The 19,476-nt window shown below is 40.0% G+C and overlaps 2 protein-coding genes across 6 annotated transcripts in view; one reads left to right on the top strand and one right to left on the bottom strand.

Annotated features, from left to right (window-relative positions):
- Positions 1-9,949, top strand: part of FILIP1L (filamin A interacting protein 1 like) — a 308,123-nt gene extending 298,174 nt beyond the window's left edge. For all 4 annotated transcript variants that reach the window (XM_019969020.2, XM_070787063.1, XM_019969177.2 and 1 more), the window contains one exon: positions 6,750-9,949. In XM_019969020.2, coding sequence (XP_019824579.1) covers positions 6,750-6,929 — 180 coding nt within the window. In that variant the 3' untranslated portion in view covers positions 6,930-9,949. The remainder of the gene's footprint in view (positions 1-6,749) is intronic.
- The window catches only part of CMSS1 (cms1 ribosomal small subunit homolog), a 394,532-nt gene extending 376,601 nt beyond the window's left edge, over positions 1-17,931 (bottom strand). The window contains exon 1 of one of the 2 annotated variants that reach the window (XM_070787095.1): positions 17,653-17,931. In XM_070787095.1, the coding sequence (XP_070643196.1) occupies positions 17,653-17,716 (64 nt within the window). In that variant the 5' untranslated portion in view covers positions 17,717-17,931. The remainder of the gene's footprint in view (positions 1-17,652) is intronic. The other variant, XM_019969431.2, reaches the window with a different exon arrangement.
- Between the last annotated feature and the right edge of the window lie 1,545 nt (positions 17,932-19,476).

Raw genomic sequence — 19,476 nt, 5'->3', positions numbered from 1 at the left:
GCCCTCTCTCTTTTATGTGTGCTAGTACTCCCCACAACCAGACTTCAGAACAGATGCTACTGTAAAATAGTTAAACTATTGGATTTAACCCCATACCTCTAATACAACCTTCACTTGTGTTGCTGGTGATCTTTCTACAGCACTGTCCTGACCATGGCAATTCTCCAGTCCCTCGCCTCAAAACCGCACTTATTTAGCACTTACATTACTGAGTGGCCCAAATCCAAACTTTCCATCAGGCCTCCACCTGTCACCTCCTCTCCCTTTGAAACTCTGGACATAATGTGTGCCCTCACCAGGACGCTGTACTGACCATCTCCTCACACACCACAGGACTTCTAGCGCTATGCCTTTGCTCATGCAGTTCCTCGGACAATAACGCTCTTCTCTCTTCGTTCCTTTACTGAAATCTTACTCCTACCTTAAGTGTCAATTCCTCCAGAAAATTATTTTTCTCAATTTTCCTCTGAGTTTCCAAAACATTTCTGTTTATACTTTTATTATAGCACTTAATTTTGCCTCATTATAGTCTTTTGTCACCCCTCTTACACTATAATCCTATAATCTCTTGAATAAGAATAAGCTGTCATTTATGGCTTGAAACTCTCATATTAATGTTTCTCAAAATGCAGTCACTGATCGCATTTATCAGAATTACCAAGGCCTCCACAGATTTCCACATACCCAAACCTGTGAAGTCCAATGCAAGGAATCTGCGTCTTAACAAGTTGCCTGGCTCATTCTTGGGTTTATAAAAGTTAAGAACCACTGTATTACAGTATCCAGGACTTAAATACTGCTGGTAATAGGAGCTCAGCAAAAGTGCACAGGTCTAACAACACACCTGGGGGCCACAGTTGAATTGCATTTGTTGTTTTCATAGAATCACTGAATGTCAGGGTCAAAGGGCATTATAGAAGGTATAACTGCTTCAATTTTTGAACAATTAAAAGACAGAAAAAGACAAGACAGAATATGTTTTCAAATAAACTCTAAAAAAGAAAGACAATGAATAGACTAAGCAGGATGAGGACAGAAAAGGATATCTGAAGGTTTTCTGGGCCAGAGGTGGTTAGAAACACAGCCCAGTAACTGGCACTGCCTGGTCAACAGCTGGAACTATGCTTAGCAATATGTTTCCAAGAATGAATTGGAGAGATGGGAGAGCAAGAGATAAAGCAGAAAAACAAGAAACATAAAATAACCAAAGAAGATAAATTATCGTTATGATCAAGAAATGAGTACCTTAAGAACAGATACAAAGAAAAAGACAAGTAAAAAAGAAAAGAAAAAAGCAAAGATAATAATGTTGACATTAGTAACAACTAGCACTTTGGATACGCTAGGGACTTTCCTACACAGTATCTCTACCCGCTAAGGAACTTGTAAGTCGGCAGTCTAATCCTAAGGGTTACAAGATGAGGAAACTACGGTCGGCCACAGGCTGACTGGCTTGATCAAGCACACACAGACAGTGGTGCCAGAACCAGAATCGAGACCCACCCAGGTCTACCTGGCGCCACACCCAGTGCTCTAGTCACTAACCCAAGGCTGTTGTAAAATATAAGCCGGAGGATGATTTTTAAAAGTTATGTGGGTGTATGTAAGGGAATGAGAAAGAGGGGAGTGGGTACCAAAATAGAAGAAAAAGAAAAAAAGCTGAGGTGAAAAACCTGACAGATGAATAAAAAGAAAGGGGATAAACAAAACAGTTCAAGGTTAGTATATTTGAACATCCTATTTCTAAATGGGATGCTATGTGTCTGGACACAAAAATGGAAGTAACTAGGTTAGGAAGGATTTTTGAAAACTGTATTTCGATGCTTATTCTTAGACTGCCCATGGTGTAATTACCACAGAAAGACTGGGAGGTGACTAGGTACAACCACAAACCATGTTACATTATAAAACGAAGGCATCAATTTCCTCTAGCCTTCACCTCAGAAACTGGACAACTCTTAAATATAAATCACAGCACAGCAGTTCTATTTAAAACCAAACGTTCTCTCACAAGACATTAGTGGGAATGAGCTAATGAAACTACAGAGTTTCCTTTAGAAGGACCGTTTGCCATATAAAACTAAAATTTTAGTGACAAAGTTTTATTGTATAATGAGGAAGTTCTGAGAAAAATCAAGAGAAAGAAGCCAAAGCAGCATATGAAATTCTGGGCTATCTGCCAGATTCATTATCTGTTGTTTCCTTTAAAAAAAAAAATTATCAGTGATTTACCAAACAATACAAAAGACAAAAGAAGGCAATAATATTCCAAAGACATTTTTTCTCAATTTAGTATTTCCTTCTTTTCATCACCATATCCATCATCATTACTTATGTACTTTCCCATAAACAGAGATAAAAACAAAAATACAAAACACTGTCATTCTGATAAGACCAGGGCCTTGACCAAGCATTCCATAGCTGGGTCCCTAAGCAAGTCAGGCAGCCCTGAACCTGCCCCTCCCTTGTCTACCCCAGTGACCACAGATGAAAACCACTCATGGTCTCTGGAAGTCCTGAGCCTTTCAACCTCTAGAGTTAAAGGTGTAATGAGGGCCCTGCAGTCCCTGGAGTCAAGAACACTCCTGATGGAACACAGCTTTCTTATACAATATGTTGCCAATACATCTCCAAAAAGTTCAAAGTACTTACACAGTTAATTTCATTTAGAAGAAAGGAAACATTCTGACTCCAGCTGTATAACTAGGATCTGATAGTTTCCTCATACAAGGAAACTAATTTTGTTCTAGTGTTTGCCCTCCAAGATAGTGTGAAGGAGCACAAGGATCAAGTAGAAATTGGATTGAAGAATTGAGATTTTGAATAAAACATTTTCACCTTTCAGTACTTCTTTTGGTCATTAAGGCTCACTGCCATCTCATGACTTGCTGTAATCACAATCATATAGATAGATCCGTTTCTTTTAAGAACTCACAGGCTAAACAAGCTAACATTTTAAGAACTTAATAAATTCTCCTTTTCTTTCTACTGTTACCTAAATATAAGTGAGGCCTCTGCCTCTCTGAACTCAGCATCTTTTAAACTTGTAATCCATTCCAAACCCCAATTTCCATGTTAAACTGAGTTAAACATTAAAAAAAAAAAAAAAAACCACAGACTTTTCTTCTATGAATGAGCTTTCCAACTTGCTTAATCTCCTCCAAGACATCTGCTTTCTGATGAAACCCAGGAACCTCCAATTCTTATTCACTGTGTGGTCTTAAAAGAGCCATATGCATCGATTCCTCCTACAATATGCTCTCCAAATTTGGATAAAGCTTTCTTGGAGCTATTTGACATAGTGTTCTATAAAAATGATCCAAGAGATGACACATTTTAACGCTCTCTACCTCATTTACTGAAACATGTCCAAGTATAAAATTCATACAAACAAAAAAAAATAGTTTTTTGTTTTTTTTTTAAGATTTGGAAATGAAATTTAGAGTTGTGCTAATAATATAACTAGCCTCTGCTGCCATCTAAAGGTAAAAACTATGAAGTGAGATCAAGAGTTATCAAGAAAACCAAAATTAACTTGCAGCATCAATGGTGTAGAAACAATGGGAACCCAGTAACTTTCAGGCAGCTGACCCTACCAATGACCATTCCAAGCCATGCTGTCTTTACAAACATGTATCAGTACAGCTCACCAGAAACAGGACCCATCAATACTGTCTTCAATATCAATTAGTTTATTGGACAGATTTCAGTTCTGACTAACCTGTGGTGCTCATTCCACATTCCTAGACAATCTGAGTCGGGAGATTTTGAGATGGGATCTGGGCATCTGCAGTGCTTTAAAAGCCCTCAGGTGGTTCTGATGAGCATCTAGGACCACTGGGCCATGAAACACTGGCCTTCTGCAGTACTAAACCTCCCACACCCAAGCAGACAAGAGTTCTAGGATGAAAGAAACCTTAAAGCTTATATCTAAATGAGATTCAACTATGGCAGTGTTTATCAAAGTATGTCAGGCTGACCACCCTGCATCAGATAAATCACCTTGAGAGTTTATTTAAAATGCGGATTCCTGGGTGCGTTCATAGACATTTAAATGAATTACAGTTTCCAGAGGTAAGGCCGAAGAATCCACAATTTAAGTAGAATCCCAACACAGATTTTTGTACACTGAACAGGACAACTGATCTAAATCTTGACAAAGTTAAAGGACATCACTGAAACCTATTTTGTAAAGGCTATTATTAATGCTGTGGTTTTAAGGTCAGCTGACTTACTCATGGTTTGCACAATATGTTGATGTTCACAGAAATGTCCTGATCTCTTAAATATTTCTTTCCTTTTTTATCCTGTAATATAACTTAGTGTGTTTTTTTTGAATTATATACTTAATTACAGAAAATGTAGTGTGTAGAGAAGATATAAGAAAAACAAAAAACACTATAACTCCACTAACCAGAGTTAACCACTGATTTGTTGTTGTTCAGTCACTAAGTTGTGCCTCACTCTTTGCGACCCTAGGGACTGAAGCATGCCAGGCTTTCCTGTCCTTCCCTATCTCCTGGAGTTTGCTCAGACTAATGTCCATTGAGTCTGTGATGCCATCCAACCATCTCATCCTGTGTCGTCCCCTTCTCCTATTGCCCTCAATCTTTCCCAGCATCAGTGTCTTTTCCAATGAGCTGGCTCTTCTCATCAGGTGGCCAAAGTACTGGAGCTTCAGCTTCAGCCATCAGTCCTCCCAATGAATATGTAGGGTTGATTTCCTTTAGGATTGGCTGGTTTGATCTCCCCACTGGTGTATTTTCTCCTAGTATTTTCTCTTCAAATACACACAGTTAAAGCGTGTATACGGTTTTAAATCCTGCTTTTAACATTTCCAGTAAACAGTTTTCTATATCATCAAAAGCATCATTATTTAAAGACAGCATAATATTTTCATGTGATTACAGTGTAATTCATTTACTCTATACTGATTATTACAGCTTTAAACTATGTCCACTTTTCACTGTTATAAATAATGCTAAAACAAAGAGCCTTGCCTGCATCTGTGATTATTTCCTGGCAGGAGAATGATATCGGAGTATCAATACTTCATTTGCTATGCTTGCTGTGCTGTGCTTAGTCTCGCCCACCAGGCTCCTCTGTCCATGGGGATTCTGCAGGCAAGAATACTGGAGTGGGTTGCCATGCTTAGGACTAAGTATTAAAAAAAATGTCAGTAAGAACACTAAAGCCTAACAACTCTCCTAGTGCCTAGGCATAGAGAAGGCTGTACCAAAAGAAAGCATATTCCTCATATAGTTTATACTTTATTGAAGGATTCATATTTTCTAGCCAAGTCTGTGTAGTATTTATTTGAAAACCCAAATGTGGTTGCTATTAATAGTTAGGGGGCACTTAAAATAAGTGAATGTTTACATAAAGAGACCATGGGACTTTACTGTACTTTTATCAGTATAATAAAAATGTGTAAACAGATTTCTACAGAATAAAAAACAACACAAAAAGGGTTTCTGTAAAAACACTATTTGGAATATATGATGAAAACGACAATGCATTTTTAAAAGATTTCTATTTTTGAGGTCACAGCAAGGAAAGAACAATGCAACAAAACGGGGGAAGTTGTCTTCATCATCGTCATCCCTGTGGGTTATAATGGGAGAACTGCAGTTACCTGAGACCTTTTTCCCGTCTCTTTACCAACACGTATTCTTAATCAAGAATATTTTTCCTAAATAAATAAGAGTATATTTCCAAGCAAATATAACTATATCAAGCCTTTACTCTTTCACACTCCACATCCTACTTTCCCAGTCAAGATCATTCAACCTGTGACTCCTCTCTCACCCTTCATATGCTGTGGACAAATATTAGTTCAATTGTACCTCCACAATATGTCTTCCCTCAGCCTAAGTCCTTATTATTCCCCTACCACCACCCACCCCCCCCCCCCCCACACACACAGGCTATAGAATCAGGTACAATTTCCCCTATCTAGCCCTAGTCTACATTCCCATTCTGTTTCCCAAACACAACCTAATTTAAAGTCATTCCATTTCTCAACTGTATCCAATTTCCTACCTTAGGAACATTGTCAAAGTATTCCTTTACTTTGGAATGCTCTCCCATTCTGCTGTTAACAATCCTACTAGTCTTTGGAGTGAGTGAAGTTGCTCAGTCATGTCCGACTTTTTGCGACCCCATGGACTGTAGCCTACCAGGCTCCTCTGTCCATGTAATTTTCCAGGCAAGAGTACTGGAGTGGGTTGCCATTTCCTTCTCCAGGGAATCTGCCCGACCCAGGGATCAAACCCAGGTCTCCAGCATTGGAGGCAGACATTTTACCCTCTGAGCCACCAGGGAAGCCCCTAGTCTTTGGAGGCCCAAGATAAATGTTACTTTCTTGATGAAGCTCTCTTAGACCCCTCATTTGAAATTCACCTTTCTCTGGCAATCTCATTAAACTTTGAGATGAATTTGGGACACATCTCTTGTTTATCTCCCACTATACCATGATTGCTAAAAAGCAAGAAACATAAGCTATTTATCTCTGTATCTAACATTACCTACACTTGAGAATCTTGAACAAAGCACACACTTAACTCATGTTGGTGAATTGTTTAACTGAATTTTTTTCTTCAACATGACAATCCTTAATCTGATATGTCCCTAGAACCTAGTGTTTTCAAAAAAGCCAAAATCTCCAATCTGACTCTATGTCCTCAACAATGTCTGCTTCTCTACCAACTGTACTATTAACTACCTTCTGTTTTTCTTTTTAATTCAAGATCAAGGAGGTACGCAAGCAGAGAATTCCAACACGGATCCCTAAACCAAAATCTACAGGCATCACTAAGCCTTCCCCTAAAGCTCCCCCAGGGCCTATGGATAAGACTGGCTGTGGGAAGCTACACATCATAAGGACTGTCACCTCTAATACTTTCCTCCACTTGGGAGGAAAAAGGTAAGTCGTGCCAATGCCTGGATACATTCACGGACAGAAATATCTGGGAACCTGGAGTTATTAGCATGGAAGGACAAAGATGAAGGGCAACCTCTCCAGGAAAAGGTGACGCAGCAGACAGACAGATGGTTCATTCACAGGCTGCTGGGCCTGGTGAATACCATCCTGAAGGAGCAGCACAACTATATTCTTTCACCTATGTATGTATATGCATACACATACACATAAAATCATAGGCCCAGACACACACCCCAAATCCTCCCAACTTGCCATCCTACTTGTAATGCAACCCAAAGCTGGACACTAGCCCAAAACAGGACTGGATTTGTTGGAATACTTTGAAAATTTTCTGGCGAACCTGGAAGTAATTCTTCATTCCACAGAACTTTGCTAAGAATATGTGGTAGCAAGAATTCCTACTCTGCTTCAAGAAAGTCAGATTAAAAATGGCAGGTTGATTAAAATCATACTTTAAGGTCTGAAATTATGACTTCTTTTGACCAGGAGGGGGGAGAAAAAAAAAATGGTTCTTCTTAGTTACAAGAAGGAAAGGAACAACAAAAATGAGTAACAGCCAAACACGTCCTTTTTGTGGCCTACCTGGTAATTGCTGGGGTAGTGTGTACACTTGCCTGCAGGCACATAGTCTTCTGTCCTTCTTTTCCTAGTAAGTTGCCCCTCCTGTATATACCAGGTCATGGAATCTCACTGCTAAGCTTGAAAAGCAAGCCATTTTAGATATCTTTACTTTCTATAGTAATCAGGACACCTGAGAGTCAAAGGTCACTAATACTGAGATCTTTTAGGGAGACATGAATCACTGTCTTGGATGTTTAAAAAAAATTTTTATCATCTCATATGACATTTTTTAAATTATATCTGAACCAACACTATAGAAAAAGCACTTGATTCAACAAAAGGTTGTGATCAGGAGACTCAAGTTCCAATTCAAATTTTTCACTCATTTGGCACAGAGCTTGGCATTCATTAGCCTAGGCCCTGAGTTTCCAGAATGCAAAAACAGAAAAGCTAAATAATTCCCCTGGTTCCTTAAGTTCTGATCATCCATGACTACGTCCAACTACAAAATACTGAATTCAACCAATCATCTACAAGGCACTGCTCAGGTTCCTGGCAGTAAACTAGTTATTTTCTTCACACTAAAAACTCACTAAATCTACAGAAAGGTGTGTCTGTAATTTAGTGTGGGCAGAGTAACACAATGATGTTTTAAGACAAATGTATTTTTGACACGGGACACAGTTACATCTCACAAAGCTTCGGCCAGAAAATAAATTCTAGAAGAGCATGACGCAAGGTTTTCTGTACTTTGGCACCAAGAACTGGAGGCATAATCCTGGAAGAAATACTCCTGGTTAAGGACAGTGCTTTAGCTCACTGTCCTGGGATGCAGTCAGCAGAGCAGGAGCAAAGGAACTGCCATTTCCACATTCATCCAGCCAAGCCCGCTCCAGTGCACTGATGTCACTATACAAATGCCCCTGGGGCCCACTTCAATTTCAGGGAAGAGGAGAAGGGGCTGAAAGCCTGGGCAGCACTGAGCTATGCAAGTCAAAAAGAGGGATGACGTGCAGCAGTCAGCAGGCAAGTGGCAAAAGGGGAAGGTAGGGGGGTTAATTGGATTAAAAACACCAAGTGGAAAAGTCTAAGCTAAAGGAAAGCAGTAAGAGAACAATGGAAGGAAGGACTACAAAAGAAAATAACCCTCTGACATAACAATAATACGAGACAGTTCAGCAGGAAGTACAGGGCAGTAATAGGTAGATGGTGAAGTGGGAAAAAGTGGAGGGTGCTTATGACCATGCCTGATATTAGCAGGTAATATTCGGCAAACAGAGAATGAGTGAATGAGGGACAGAAAAGCCATTCAGTCAAGAATTAAGTGAGGAAATGTACTAAGAGATGGCAATGGTACATGACAGGGTCAGGAAAAGCAGTTATGCTGCATAACATTCAACACTGATAATTATGCTAATATAAAGAGGAAACACTGAACCTCGTAGGGTGGAACCCGAACAGACTGGAAAGAAGCATGAAACAAAACAGGCAAAACAAGCACCAACAGTACTCACAGAAAAACACAACACCCTGGGAATATTTTACCTTGAAGATGAGCAAGTGAGCAGCAGAAATCCATCTTTAAATGGATTTTATTTTCTTGGGCTCCAAAATCACTGCGGACAGTTACTGCAGCCATGTAATTAAAAGATACTTGCTCCCTAGAAGAAAAGCTATAACAAACCTAGGCAGCAAATTAAAAAGCAGAGACAGTACTTTGCCAACAGAGGTCTGTATAGTCAGTTATGGCTTTTCCAGTAGTCACGTATTGATGTGAGTTTGACCATAACAAAGGCTGAGCGCCAAAGAATTGATGCTTTCGAGCTGTGGTGTTGGAAAAGACTCTTGAGAGTCCCTTGGACTTCAAGTAGATCAACCAGTCAATCCTAAAGGGAATCAGTCCTGAATATTCACTGGAAGGACTGATGCCGAAACTAAAGCTCCAATACTTTGACCACCTGATGCAAAGAACTGATTCGCTGAAAAAGATCCTGATACTGCAGAAGACTGAAGACAGAAGGAGAAGGGGCCAACAGAGGACGAGATGATTGGATGGCATTACTGACTCAATGGACATGAGTTTGAGCAAGCTCCGGAAGTTGGTGATGGACAGGGAAGCCTGACGTGCTGTAGTCCATGGGGTTGAAAAGAGTTGGACACGACTGAGTGACTGAACTGAACTGAATACTATTTAGACAGGTCTTTAAAATAACAAAATCTATTCTAACAAAAGGATTACCAGCCAAAAACTATACTTCTTATTTTAAAGCAATATGTAATATAATAAAAATGCATGAACAACTTACAACCAGGGTAAGTTCAACAAAATGGTGTTTGACCTGTAACACAACCAAAATATAAAGAATTCTGTCTCCTGAGCATAATCCTGTTTCTGCAGAAATATGCTCCTTGTAAAAATAAAAATAAAAGAAGCTATCCTAATAATTTTAGAGTGCTTTTATTAGGTTAAATTTTAAAACAGATAAATATACAAGTAAACAAAGATACATTCAAATTGTGAAAAAAGAAAAGTTTAACAACCTGATATTTGTATGCTGGAGTCTTTTTTCTCGGCTCTTCATTTATTTAACTTCAGTGATTTCTGAACTGATCTCCTTGTAACTTTTTAGAATCAATTTTCTGATTTTAAGAGGAAAATGACTGATCTAATACATGACTGGTAATTATGGGCTAAGTAATGGAGTATCTGATGTGATGTGGAATTCTCTTTGGGACGTGTTTCAAATGATATGTGTCCTAACACTGGGGGTCTAACACTGAGTCTGAGGCAGGGATCTGCAGCCCACAGGCCAAATTCAGCCCACTGTCTTTCTGTATGTTCTGCAAGTTAAAAATAGTTTTGATATTTTTAAATAGGAAAAAACATCAAGAATATTTTGTGAGATGTGAAAATTACATGAAATTCAGATTTCACTGTCTATAGATAACATTCTATTGGAACACAGCCATGTTCATTTGTTTACATATTTATTATATGATCATTTTTATGCTACAATAGCAGAGTTGAGTAGCTGTGACACTGACTGGCCAACACAGCTTAAACTATTTACTATCTGGCCTTTTACAAAAAAAGTTTCCTTACCACTGTTCTAGTGTGATCTAGACTAACAAGGAACTCAACAACTTAAGAAGAGCTTAATCAACTAATTGGTAAAAGCAATGCTAGCAATTTAAGAATGTGATTAAAAATTCCATAAAAGCTGATGAAAATGAAAAAACTATATTTCAAGTTTGCTTGTGATGTCTTTTGTAAAATGTATACTTCCACATATGCACTAAAGTGTTCAACTAAAGAACATCAGATAAGAATAGGTCAAAGGATTCATGTCACAAAATAATGAAATGTGCTACTGCTAAATCTGAGTGGGGAAACAAACTATTTCTAGGCCTTCTAAATTCCTGGTATTTTCTAAGACAGCGGAACTACTATACATGTAATTTAGAGAAAGATGTGTAAATCTGCACCTTTAAACATTCATAATTGTTGTCAAGAACCACTTCTTTAGGGATTCCCAGGTGGAGCAGTGGTAAAGAATTTGCCTGCCAATTCAGGAGACGCAAGAGGCGTGGGTTCGATCTTGGGTCGGGAAGATCCCCTGGAGAAGGGAATGGCAACCTACTCTGGTATCCTTGCCTGGAAAATTCCATGGACAGAAAAGCCTGGCGAGCTACAGTCCATGAGGTCTCAAAGAGTCAGACATGACTGAGCATGCATACATACATACACATACCGCTTGTTCAATCATTTACAAGAATCATAGAAATTGTGTACAGTAAAGTAAAACTTGGTCCATTTGTTACAATCTTCAAGTACAGAACAAAAATGTTGTATGCTCTCTCCTCTTTCTTTTTAAAATTTATCCTACCCCTGTTTTCTGCCCTTAAACATCTGTCTTAAAATAATATTACTTGCATTTTGTTTGAACCATATCAATGTGTAAATTTCATAAGGTAAACAGATTATGTTTTTTCCTCTAACTCCATTGCAATTTTGAAAAGAGGGCCAAGCATGACAGCTCAATAAATGATTTTGAAAACAACAAAGCTCTGAAATTGATCCTCTGATGTATGTTATCAACATCAACTGCAAATATTCCCAGTCTGAATTTTACATGCAGAGACAATGCTTTACAACATCTACCATGCATGTATGCCTATAGGTAAAATTAATGCTATAAGGCCTAACTTTGGTGTTAGAAAAGCAAAAAAACACAAAAATGTAAGCTATTTAGGCTTAAAAAATCCAAGGTGTGCCCCAGCTTCACCATTTCCAGAAGGAACTTAGCATAAAGCAATGTGATTTTTTAAAGGATAAAGTAATATTACAACAAAAATATTTATAATGCTTACTTCAGCAATTTCAAACAAAATGAACAATCACAAAGATTTTAGGTGACAAAAGCCATCACTAGTGGGAATTACCAGCTCATTTACAAAGCAAAAGTCTTCTGTCCTTTCAAATACAGAATTTCAAAACATAAGTTAAAAACTAAACCCAAATGTGGTTAGAATGAAACGGTAGTAGACACAGTTGTAAAACATGGACTTCTAACACATTTTCAGAAAGAGAAAAGCAACACCTGCCAAGTTTAACAAAAGCCTGAGCAGGATGTTGACAACCCTTCCAGTGGACCAAGTTTCTTTAGATGTCGAAATCCTGTGTTAAAGTCTCCAAGATGTGGCTGGGAAATACTAACAGTTAATTTCTTAATGAACAAATTCTTAATGAGTGTCTTCTAAGTAGCCCTGAGGATACAGCAAAGAACAAGATAAACTAATCTCTGCTCACATGTACTTATGTACTAGTGTGGGGAGACTGCAATAGTTTAATAAGGAAAATAATAGTTGGTGACCATAGCTCTGATGAGGATTACTATAACATGATAATGTAAGTGGATAGCTACTCTAGACTGACTGAACAGGAAGGGCTTCCTATTTAGTATGTCTGAACCTAGGTCTTAATGTCAAGAAAAGGCCAACCATTCAAAATTCAGGACAGCCCAGAAAGGAAGCTACTGCAAATGGATAAGACAGAATGAGCTTGGTCAGCTGCGGCACAGTATAAAGGCTGGTGTGGCTGGTACAGCATAACCTAGAGGAGAGTAAGTAGGTTCCAGCAGATAGCAACCATGGTAAGCAATCCAGCGGGGGAGCCACTGACAGGTTTAAGCAGGCATGTGATGTGATTGATCACTACAGCTGCTGAGTGAAGAACAGAGGGACAAGACGGAAGCTGGGAGCCCTGTTAGCTTACTGCAGAGGTTTAGGCAAGCGAGAATGACAGCACATACTCAGATGATGTAAACAAACACGCAAAAAATAATAATAAAAGGAAAAATAAATTCAGGATGTGTTTTGGAGAGAGAGACAAGACTGGATAGACCAGATGTAACAGGTAGAAAAAGTAAATGAATAAATCAGAATATTCCTAGGCCTCTGCAAAACTGGTTAATTGGTGATTGAATTTACTGAGATAGGGAAGTCTGGAGAAAAAGCAGATTTGGGGAAAAATTCAGTAGCTGGACCTCATTTCCATTTAACATTTCATCAAATAAGTAAAGACTTCAAGAAGACAGCCAGGTATATAAGCCTTGTGTTCTAGAGCCAAGTATGAGTGTCTGGGAAGAGACTGTTCTGAAAAGTCCAATGGTGCAACCGGCTTATTTGCATCTGAGTAGTCAGTGTTCTTCAGAACAGTACACTTTGGGAGACTAAGAGTTAACAGACAATTTGACAACAATGACATATATAAACAAAAGGTTTATAAAATATTATTTTAGAGGTGAAATTGTTATCATTGATAATTAAATAACTGAGAAATTTAAGTGCACAGACTGGCTTCCTGACTGCCTGTCTATGAATCTGTGCCTCTCCACTTACCAACTGAATGACATTGGGCAAATCACTGAACCACTTAGTGCCTCAATTTCCTCCTTAAAAAAAAAGAAGATAATAGTAACTATATCATGGTTATAGAATAATCTGTGAAGATTAAATGAGCCAGTACATGGAATGCAATCAAAACAGTATCTGGCAAAGAGTCACCACTCAGCAAGTGCAAATCAGTATTGTTACCTGCTGTCTCCCTGCAGTGTACACAGAAATGTCTTCACACTTCAGTTTTCCAGTTAGATGATGAGTAAGAGATGGCATCAAAGGTTTAGAATAAGCCAGGGAAGAATATGAAAAACCCTCCTCAAAAGAAGTGGAAGCGAAGAGTCCTGCAGTTTGCTAAAAATATTCTCTTTAAAAGTAAGTTATATATGTGCCAGTCATTCCTAAATTCATGTCTCCAGATGCAACCCTGGAGCTGCAGACTCATAAACCCAGCTGTCTACTGGACTCTTGACTTTATAATTTAGTGAGCATATTATTAGAATAAAAAGGGAAAACAATCAGTGTTCTCTTCAGTTAGTGAATGACTGACTGCTTCCAACAGCAAGAATTCTCTGCTCCATAAGTCACAAAAACCGTAATGTGGGTAACATTCAGCTTCACACTGAGAAAGTGCCCAGTTTGGTGAACTGCACCTGGTCACTTTAGCACTAATGCTTTGGAATCATGATTCTGCGGCATGTACTGTTTACTGTATGTATTGCAGTAATTATGTGTTATGCAGTATTACATATAGTTGTTTAGGCACTAAGTCGTGTCCCACTCTTTGCAACCCCAGGGACTATAGCATGCAAGTCAATAATTTCTTAAGGTAGGCAAGGAATAAAACAGAGAATAAGGAAATAAGTGAAATGAAGTGAAATGAAATATTAGAAATCACTAGAGGATTCCTAGGTTCTGTTGCCTGAGGCAGACTGGGCAGCACACACCTCAGCAGAGGCAACTCTCAGTTGCCTTGTCCTGGGCCATGACTCCAATCCCCACCAATGATGATGCCAACAGGGTAACCAGACATCTCAAGTAGACAGTCCCAGCAAAACTCTAAGAGCATGGCTTTCCACTCTCAAAAGTGTCCAGACTGGATGAGAAATTGTATGTCTACTTGTGTACATTATCACCAAAAGTCCTGTAGCATGCATTCACTCATTCAGCTAATATCTACTAAACATCTACTAAGTGCCAGGTCCCATGTTGGGCTCCAGTACGATTCAGGATTCTAGCACAGCCATACCTTGGAGATATTTCAGTTGAGTTCCAGACCACCACAATAAAGTGAGTATCACAATACAGAAAGTCACATGAATTTTTTGGTTTCCCAGTGTGTATAAAAGTTACATTTCACTATTCTGTACTCTATTAAGTGTGCAATAGCATTACATATAAAAAGAGTACATACCTTAAGTAAAAAATAATTTATTGCCAAAAAAGGCTAACCAACACAGGGTCAACGCAAACCTTCAATTGTTTAAAAAAATGTAGTATCTGTGAAGCACGATAAAGTTAAGTGCAAAAAAAAAAAGGAATGACTCTAGAAAAACAACAGCTTATGAAAAGCCAAACTGCTGCTGCTGCTAATTCGCTTCAGATGTGTCTGACTCTGTGTGACCCCATAGACGGCAGCCCACCAGGCTCCTCCGTCCCTGGGATTCTCCAGGCAAGAACACTGGAGTGGGTTGCCATTTCCTTTTCCAGTGCATGAAAGTGAAAAGTGAAAGGGAAGTCTCTCAGTCATGTCCGACTGTTCTCGACCCCATGGACTGCAACCCACCAGGCTCCTCCGGCCATGGGATTTTCCAGGCAAGAGCACTGGAGTGGGGTGCCATTGCCTTCTCCAAGTAGCATAACACATCAGTTTTAAAAAGAACCCGCCTGCCAATGCAGGAGACGCGCGTTTGATTTCTGGGTTGGGGAGATTCCCCGGAGTAGGAAAGGACAACCTGCTCCAGTATTCTTGGCTGGAAAATTCCATGGAAAGAGGAACCTGGTGGGCTACAGTCCATGAAGTCCCAAAGAGCTGGACACGACTGAGCATACACACAGTGTAACACATACAGGAATAAAGGCATTTTACAACCTTTTCTTTCAGTGACTTAAGGCGCTAGTTCTCTTTTGACTTTCAAAACAAAATATAATTCACACATTTTAGACTGATGTTTCTCTATTAACACTGGTAGGACTAGGAAACCTGAATTGGTGCAACTGTGATTTCTTCTGAATCATAAACATTATTCAGATTAGTTAGAAAAATCACCAGTAACTAATCAACCAAGCAGATCTCAAGGAAGCACATACACTTATCTATCTTCAAAGCAGGTAACAAAGCAAAGGGCTCTGATAAATTTAATGTTGGCAATTTTCAAAGCTCATACTTACACTTAGAAAGAACCTAAAAAGTAAGGTGATCCTGGAGACTCCAACATACCTTGATGGGAATCCTGGCAACTTAGATGAGAGAGGCTGTAGCACTTCACAGTTCTATCTAGGTTCAAAGTTTAAAACTCTTTGTTGGTAAAACCCTTTAAAAGGCGATCTTTAAGGATCCCTCACTTTACAGATTGTGACACTGAGGACCAGAGAAGCCACACAGTAATGTGGGAAAAGTGTGATCTTGAAAGTCAGGTGCTCTTGACTAACCTCTTGCCAGATCTCTCCCTTGTCTGTCATTTAAACGTGAAGGTAACACTTACCTTTTAGGCATGTTATGAATATTAAATTAAAATGCTTACTTTTTAAGCATGTTATGAAGATTAAATGAATTCATATTTATGAAAACATCTGGCATACAGTAGATACTCAATACATGTTAATTTCCTTCTTTTCAAAGGGTGACTAACTTCAGAGACATATAGCTGGCAATGGGCAAGAGAAAGGACTAGAACCAAGAATTAAGACCCCCTTTGCACTCAAAAAATTTTTACTTCTTAATTAGCCTTTATTCTTCAATCATGCCATGAAATATAGTTTTTAACACCTCAGTTATGAGTGGCAGGGGTTATTAAACGTGAAATGCCACAACCCGCAAAAAAAGGTATTTGTGCCTTCAAGCACATACATCTGCTAAAAACAAAGCCACAAAGAGAGTCAAGAAGTTTAATTAAGGAAGTATTATATTGTCAACCTTTGTAAAAATGCCATCTACTCAGGTTATACCTAAAGCCTGTCCTTCTGGAAACAATGTTGTAGTAAATAGAATTGTTGTTTTTAATGGCTATTTCTCAACTGATATTTCAACATTAGTGTTTGTAGCAAATATGTATCAACTGTCAATCATGTGCAAGGCCCTGTGGACTCTACAGACATGAATTAGGCTTTGGCTTTTTCTTCAAAAAATCTTAGAATCTAGTAAAGAAGAGAGGCAGACCTTGAAGAATGATTAAAAAAAAAATTGTATATTAAGCCAGGGACTTGAAAAATTCAAGGCCAGCCTGTGGTTAGGAGTTATTTAATGCTTTATTTAATGCTATCTACTCAAGGATAAAATGTTCACTGCACTGGCAGTGGGTACATACAACATAATAAACACGTCTGAAGTGTGTTAACTGAATTCTAGTCTTGTTTCTGACACCAACCAGCTTTGTGAACTTGTCATGTTATTTGATAGCTTTAGGTCTCATGTTCCTCAGCTGTCAAATGCGTGAGTCCAAGCGACTCTCCAAGTCTCAGGTTCTAAAAGTCCAAATTACATGATGATGATGCTAGCAAGAAAAACTAAAGCTTTTATTTACTGCGCATATGTTATGTACCAGGCGCTAAAGGCATTATTTGTGTTATCTTCATTTAATCTTCACGACAATCTTACGAAACTGGCATTATTACCCTTATTTTAGGGATGAGGAAAAGGAGGCGAAACAGTATTAAAGGGCTGTAGGAGCGACCTGAACAGAAGCAGTCTGAACCTAATCCAGGAGTTAACCCTTAACCGTTACGCTCAAACTCCCAGTCTCCGCATAAACTGTCTTATCCGTTAAGAAATAAGGAAAAACAGAAAACAGCTTGGGAAGGGATTCCCCCTGGCTAGAGGGCAGATCTGAGTTACTGTCACACTTGTCTGTTTCACGTGTTAGTATATCTCTTGCCCCACTTGCTCCGCAGCGCTCGCGCGCTCCCACAGAGGCGCGCACCACCGCGGGACAGACCGCGACCACCGCCAGCGGCTGCGCGGGCCCGGGCTGAGGCTCACGGAAGGGCTGGGGGTGCGGGAGGCCCCGTAGGAGCGCGGGCAGAGTGGGTACCTGGGCTGCTGGCTGCTCCTGCCGGCTGGTTCTCCCACCACTCGTCTCCAAGGTCGTCTGCCATCTCCACGCAGGACTCGGCTGGGGCGGACCAACAGGGAAGAGCAGGCGCTAGCCGGGATTCGCGCTGCCTCAGAGCCGGGTAGCGGGCGTTGCAGCACGCGGAGCCTCGTCTCAGACACTGTCGCCTCCGCCCCGTGGCGATGACATCATAACATCGGCCCCGCCTCTCCGGCAGTCGTGTCCAATTCGTCGCAGTTTCTACACCCGTGTGGACGAGCAGGATCAGTTTGAAGACTTAAAATAAACCCCTACAAAAGCCAAAAGAAGAGAAGACACGTAACAAAAGTAAAAGTGTATTGACTTTTTAAATGCTTATTTTAAAACTTTTTGTTTAGGCTTTGTTTTTGCCGAATAGATATTGTCGAAAGTGGGAGATAGAATGCTAAGACAGTTTTTCTCCATTCATTTTCAAAGGCTTTGGATCGCGGGAGAAGACGGTAGCACGTGGATGTGTTTTCGTCTGTATGTTACATTTTGGGCGTCAGTGTTTTGCACTGTTTGCTTTTTTAAAAAACGTGCACACCAATACAGTATGCTGCTGCTACTGCTGCTGCTAAGTCGCTTCAGTCGTGTCCGACTCTGTGCAACCCCATAGACGGCAGCCCACCAGACTCCCCCATCCCTGGGATTTTCCAGGCAAGAATACTGGAGTGGGTTGCCATTTCCTTCTCCAATGCATGAAAGTGAAAAGTGAAAGTGAAGTCGCTCAGTCGTGTCGGACTCTTAGCGACCCCATGGACTGCAGCCTACCAGGCTCCTCTGTCCATGGGATTTTCCAGGCAAGAGTACTGGAGTGGGGTGCCATTGCCTTCTCCGAATACAGTATACTAACGCATATATATGGAGTTTAGAAAGATTGTAACAATAACCCTGTATACGAGACAGCAAAAGAGACACTGATGTATAGAACAGTCTTTTGGACTCTGTGGGAGAGGGAGAGGGTGGGATGATTTGGGAGAATGGCATTGAAACATGTATAATATCATATATGAAACGAGTCGCCAGTCCAGGTTCGATGCAGGATACTGGATGCTTGGGGCTGGTGCACTGGGACGACCCAGAGGGATGATACGGGGAGGGAGGAGGGAGGAGGGTTCAGGATGGGGAACACGTGTATACCTGTGGCGGATTCATGTTGATATTTGGCAAAACCAATACAATAATTTAAAGTTAAAAAAAAAAAAAAAAAAACGTGCACGTCATGACCATGAATTTTGGACCTTTGTGGTAGATGAAGGTACTGCTTGCTTTTTTTTTTTTTTTTTAAATATATACGATATGAGGGAAGAAAATGTTCACTGGCCCAGAAGGGATTGCCCACGGACAGACCCGAGAAATCAGGGTTTCAGAGTCGACTTCCCCACATCCCCTTGGGTTGCGCGGACCCCTCTCGGTTTTGTGAACCAAGGGAAGAAAAAAGGAGCCAATTGCTGCCCAAGTTTAGGTAAGAGACCTACAATGCTGGTCTCATGTCCTGAAGTGGCAGAGATGGCCGCTTGGCACCTTGTGCTGGGGCCAGCTGGAAAGTAAGTGTGGACAATACTTTTCAGGACAGACACTGAGGTGAAAGTCATACAACATGCATTACATACACGCGGTGTGCCTGGCACTATGTTTTGAATGCTGGTTTAAAGATGAATAGGATATGATCCCGCCTTCCAGATTTCACCAACTTGAGAGGGAAAGTACTGCATGTAAGAGTAAAGGTCTAAGCTAATGATGGAAATGCATTCTCAGAAAGGACTGGGACTCTCAATCTGA

This window comes from Bos indicus, chromosome 1, assembly GCF_029378745.1.
Source record: "Bos indicus isolate NIAB-ARS_2022 breed Sahiwal x Tharparkar chromosome 1, NIAB-ARS_B.indTharparkar_mat_pri_1.0, whole genome shotgun sequence".
NCBI classification, from domain to species: Eukaryota; Metazoa; Chordata; class Mammalia; order Artiodactyla; family Bovidae; genus Bos; species Bos indicus.
The sequence above is the reverse complement of the archived record's forward strand: the minus strand, read 5'-3'. Positions and strand labels throughout refer to the sequence as shown.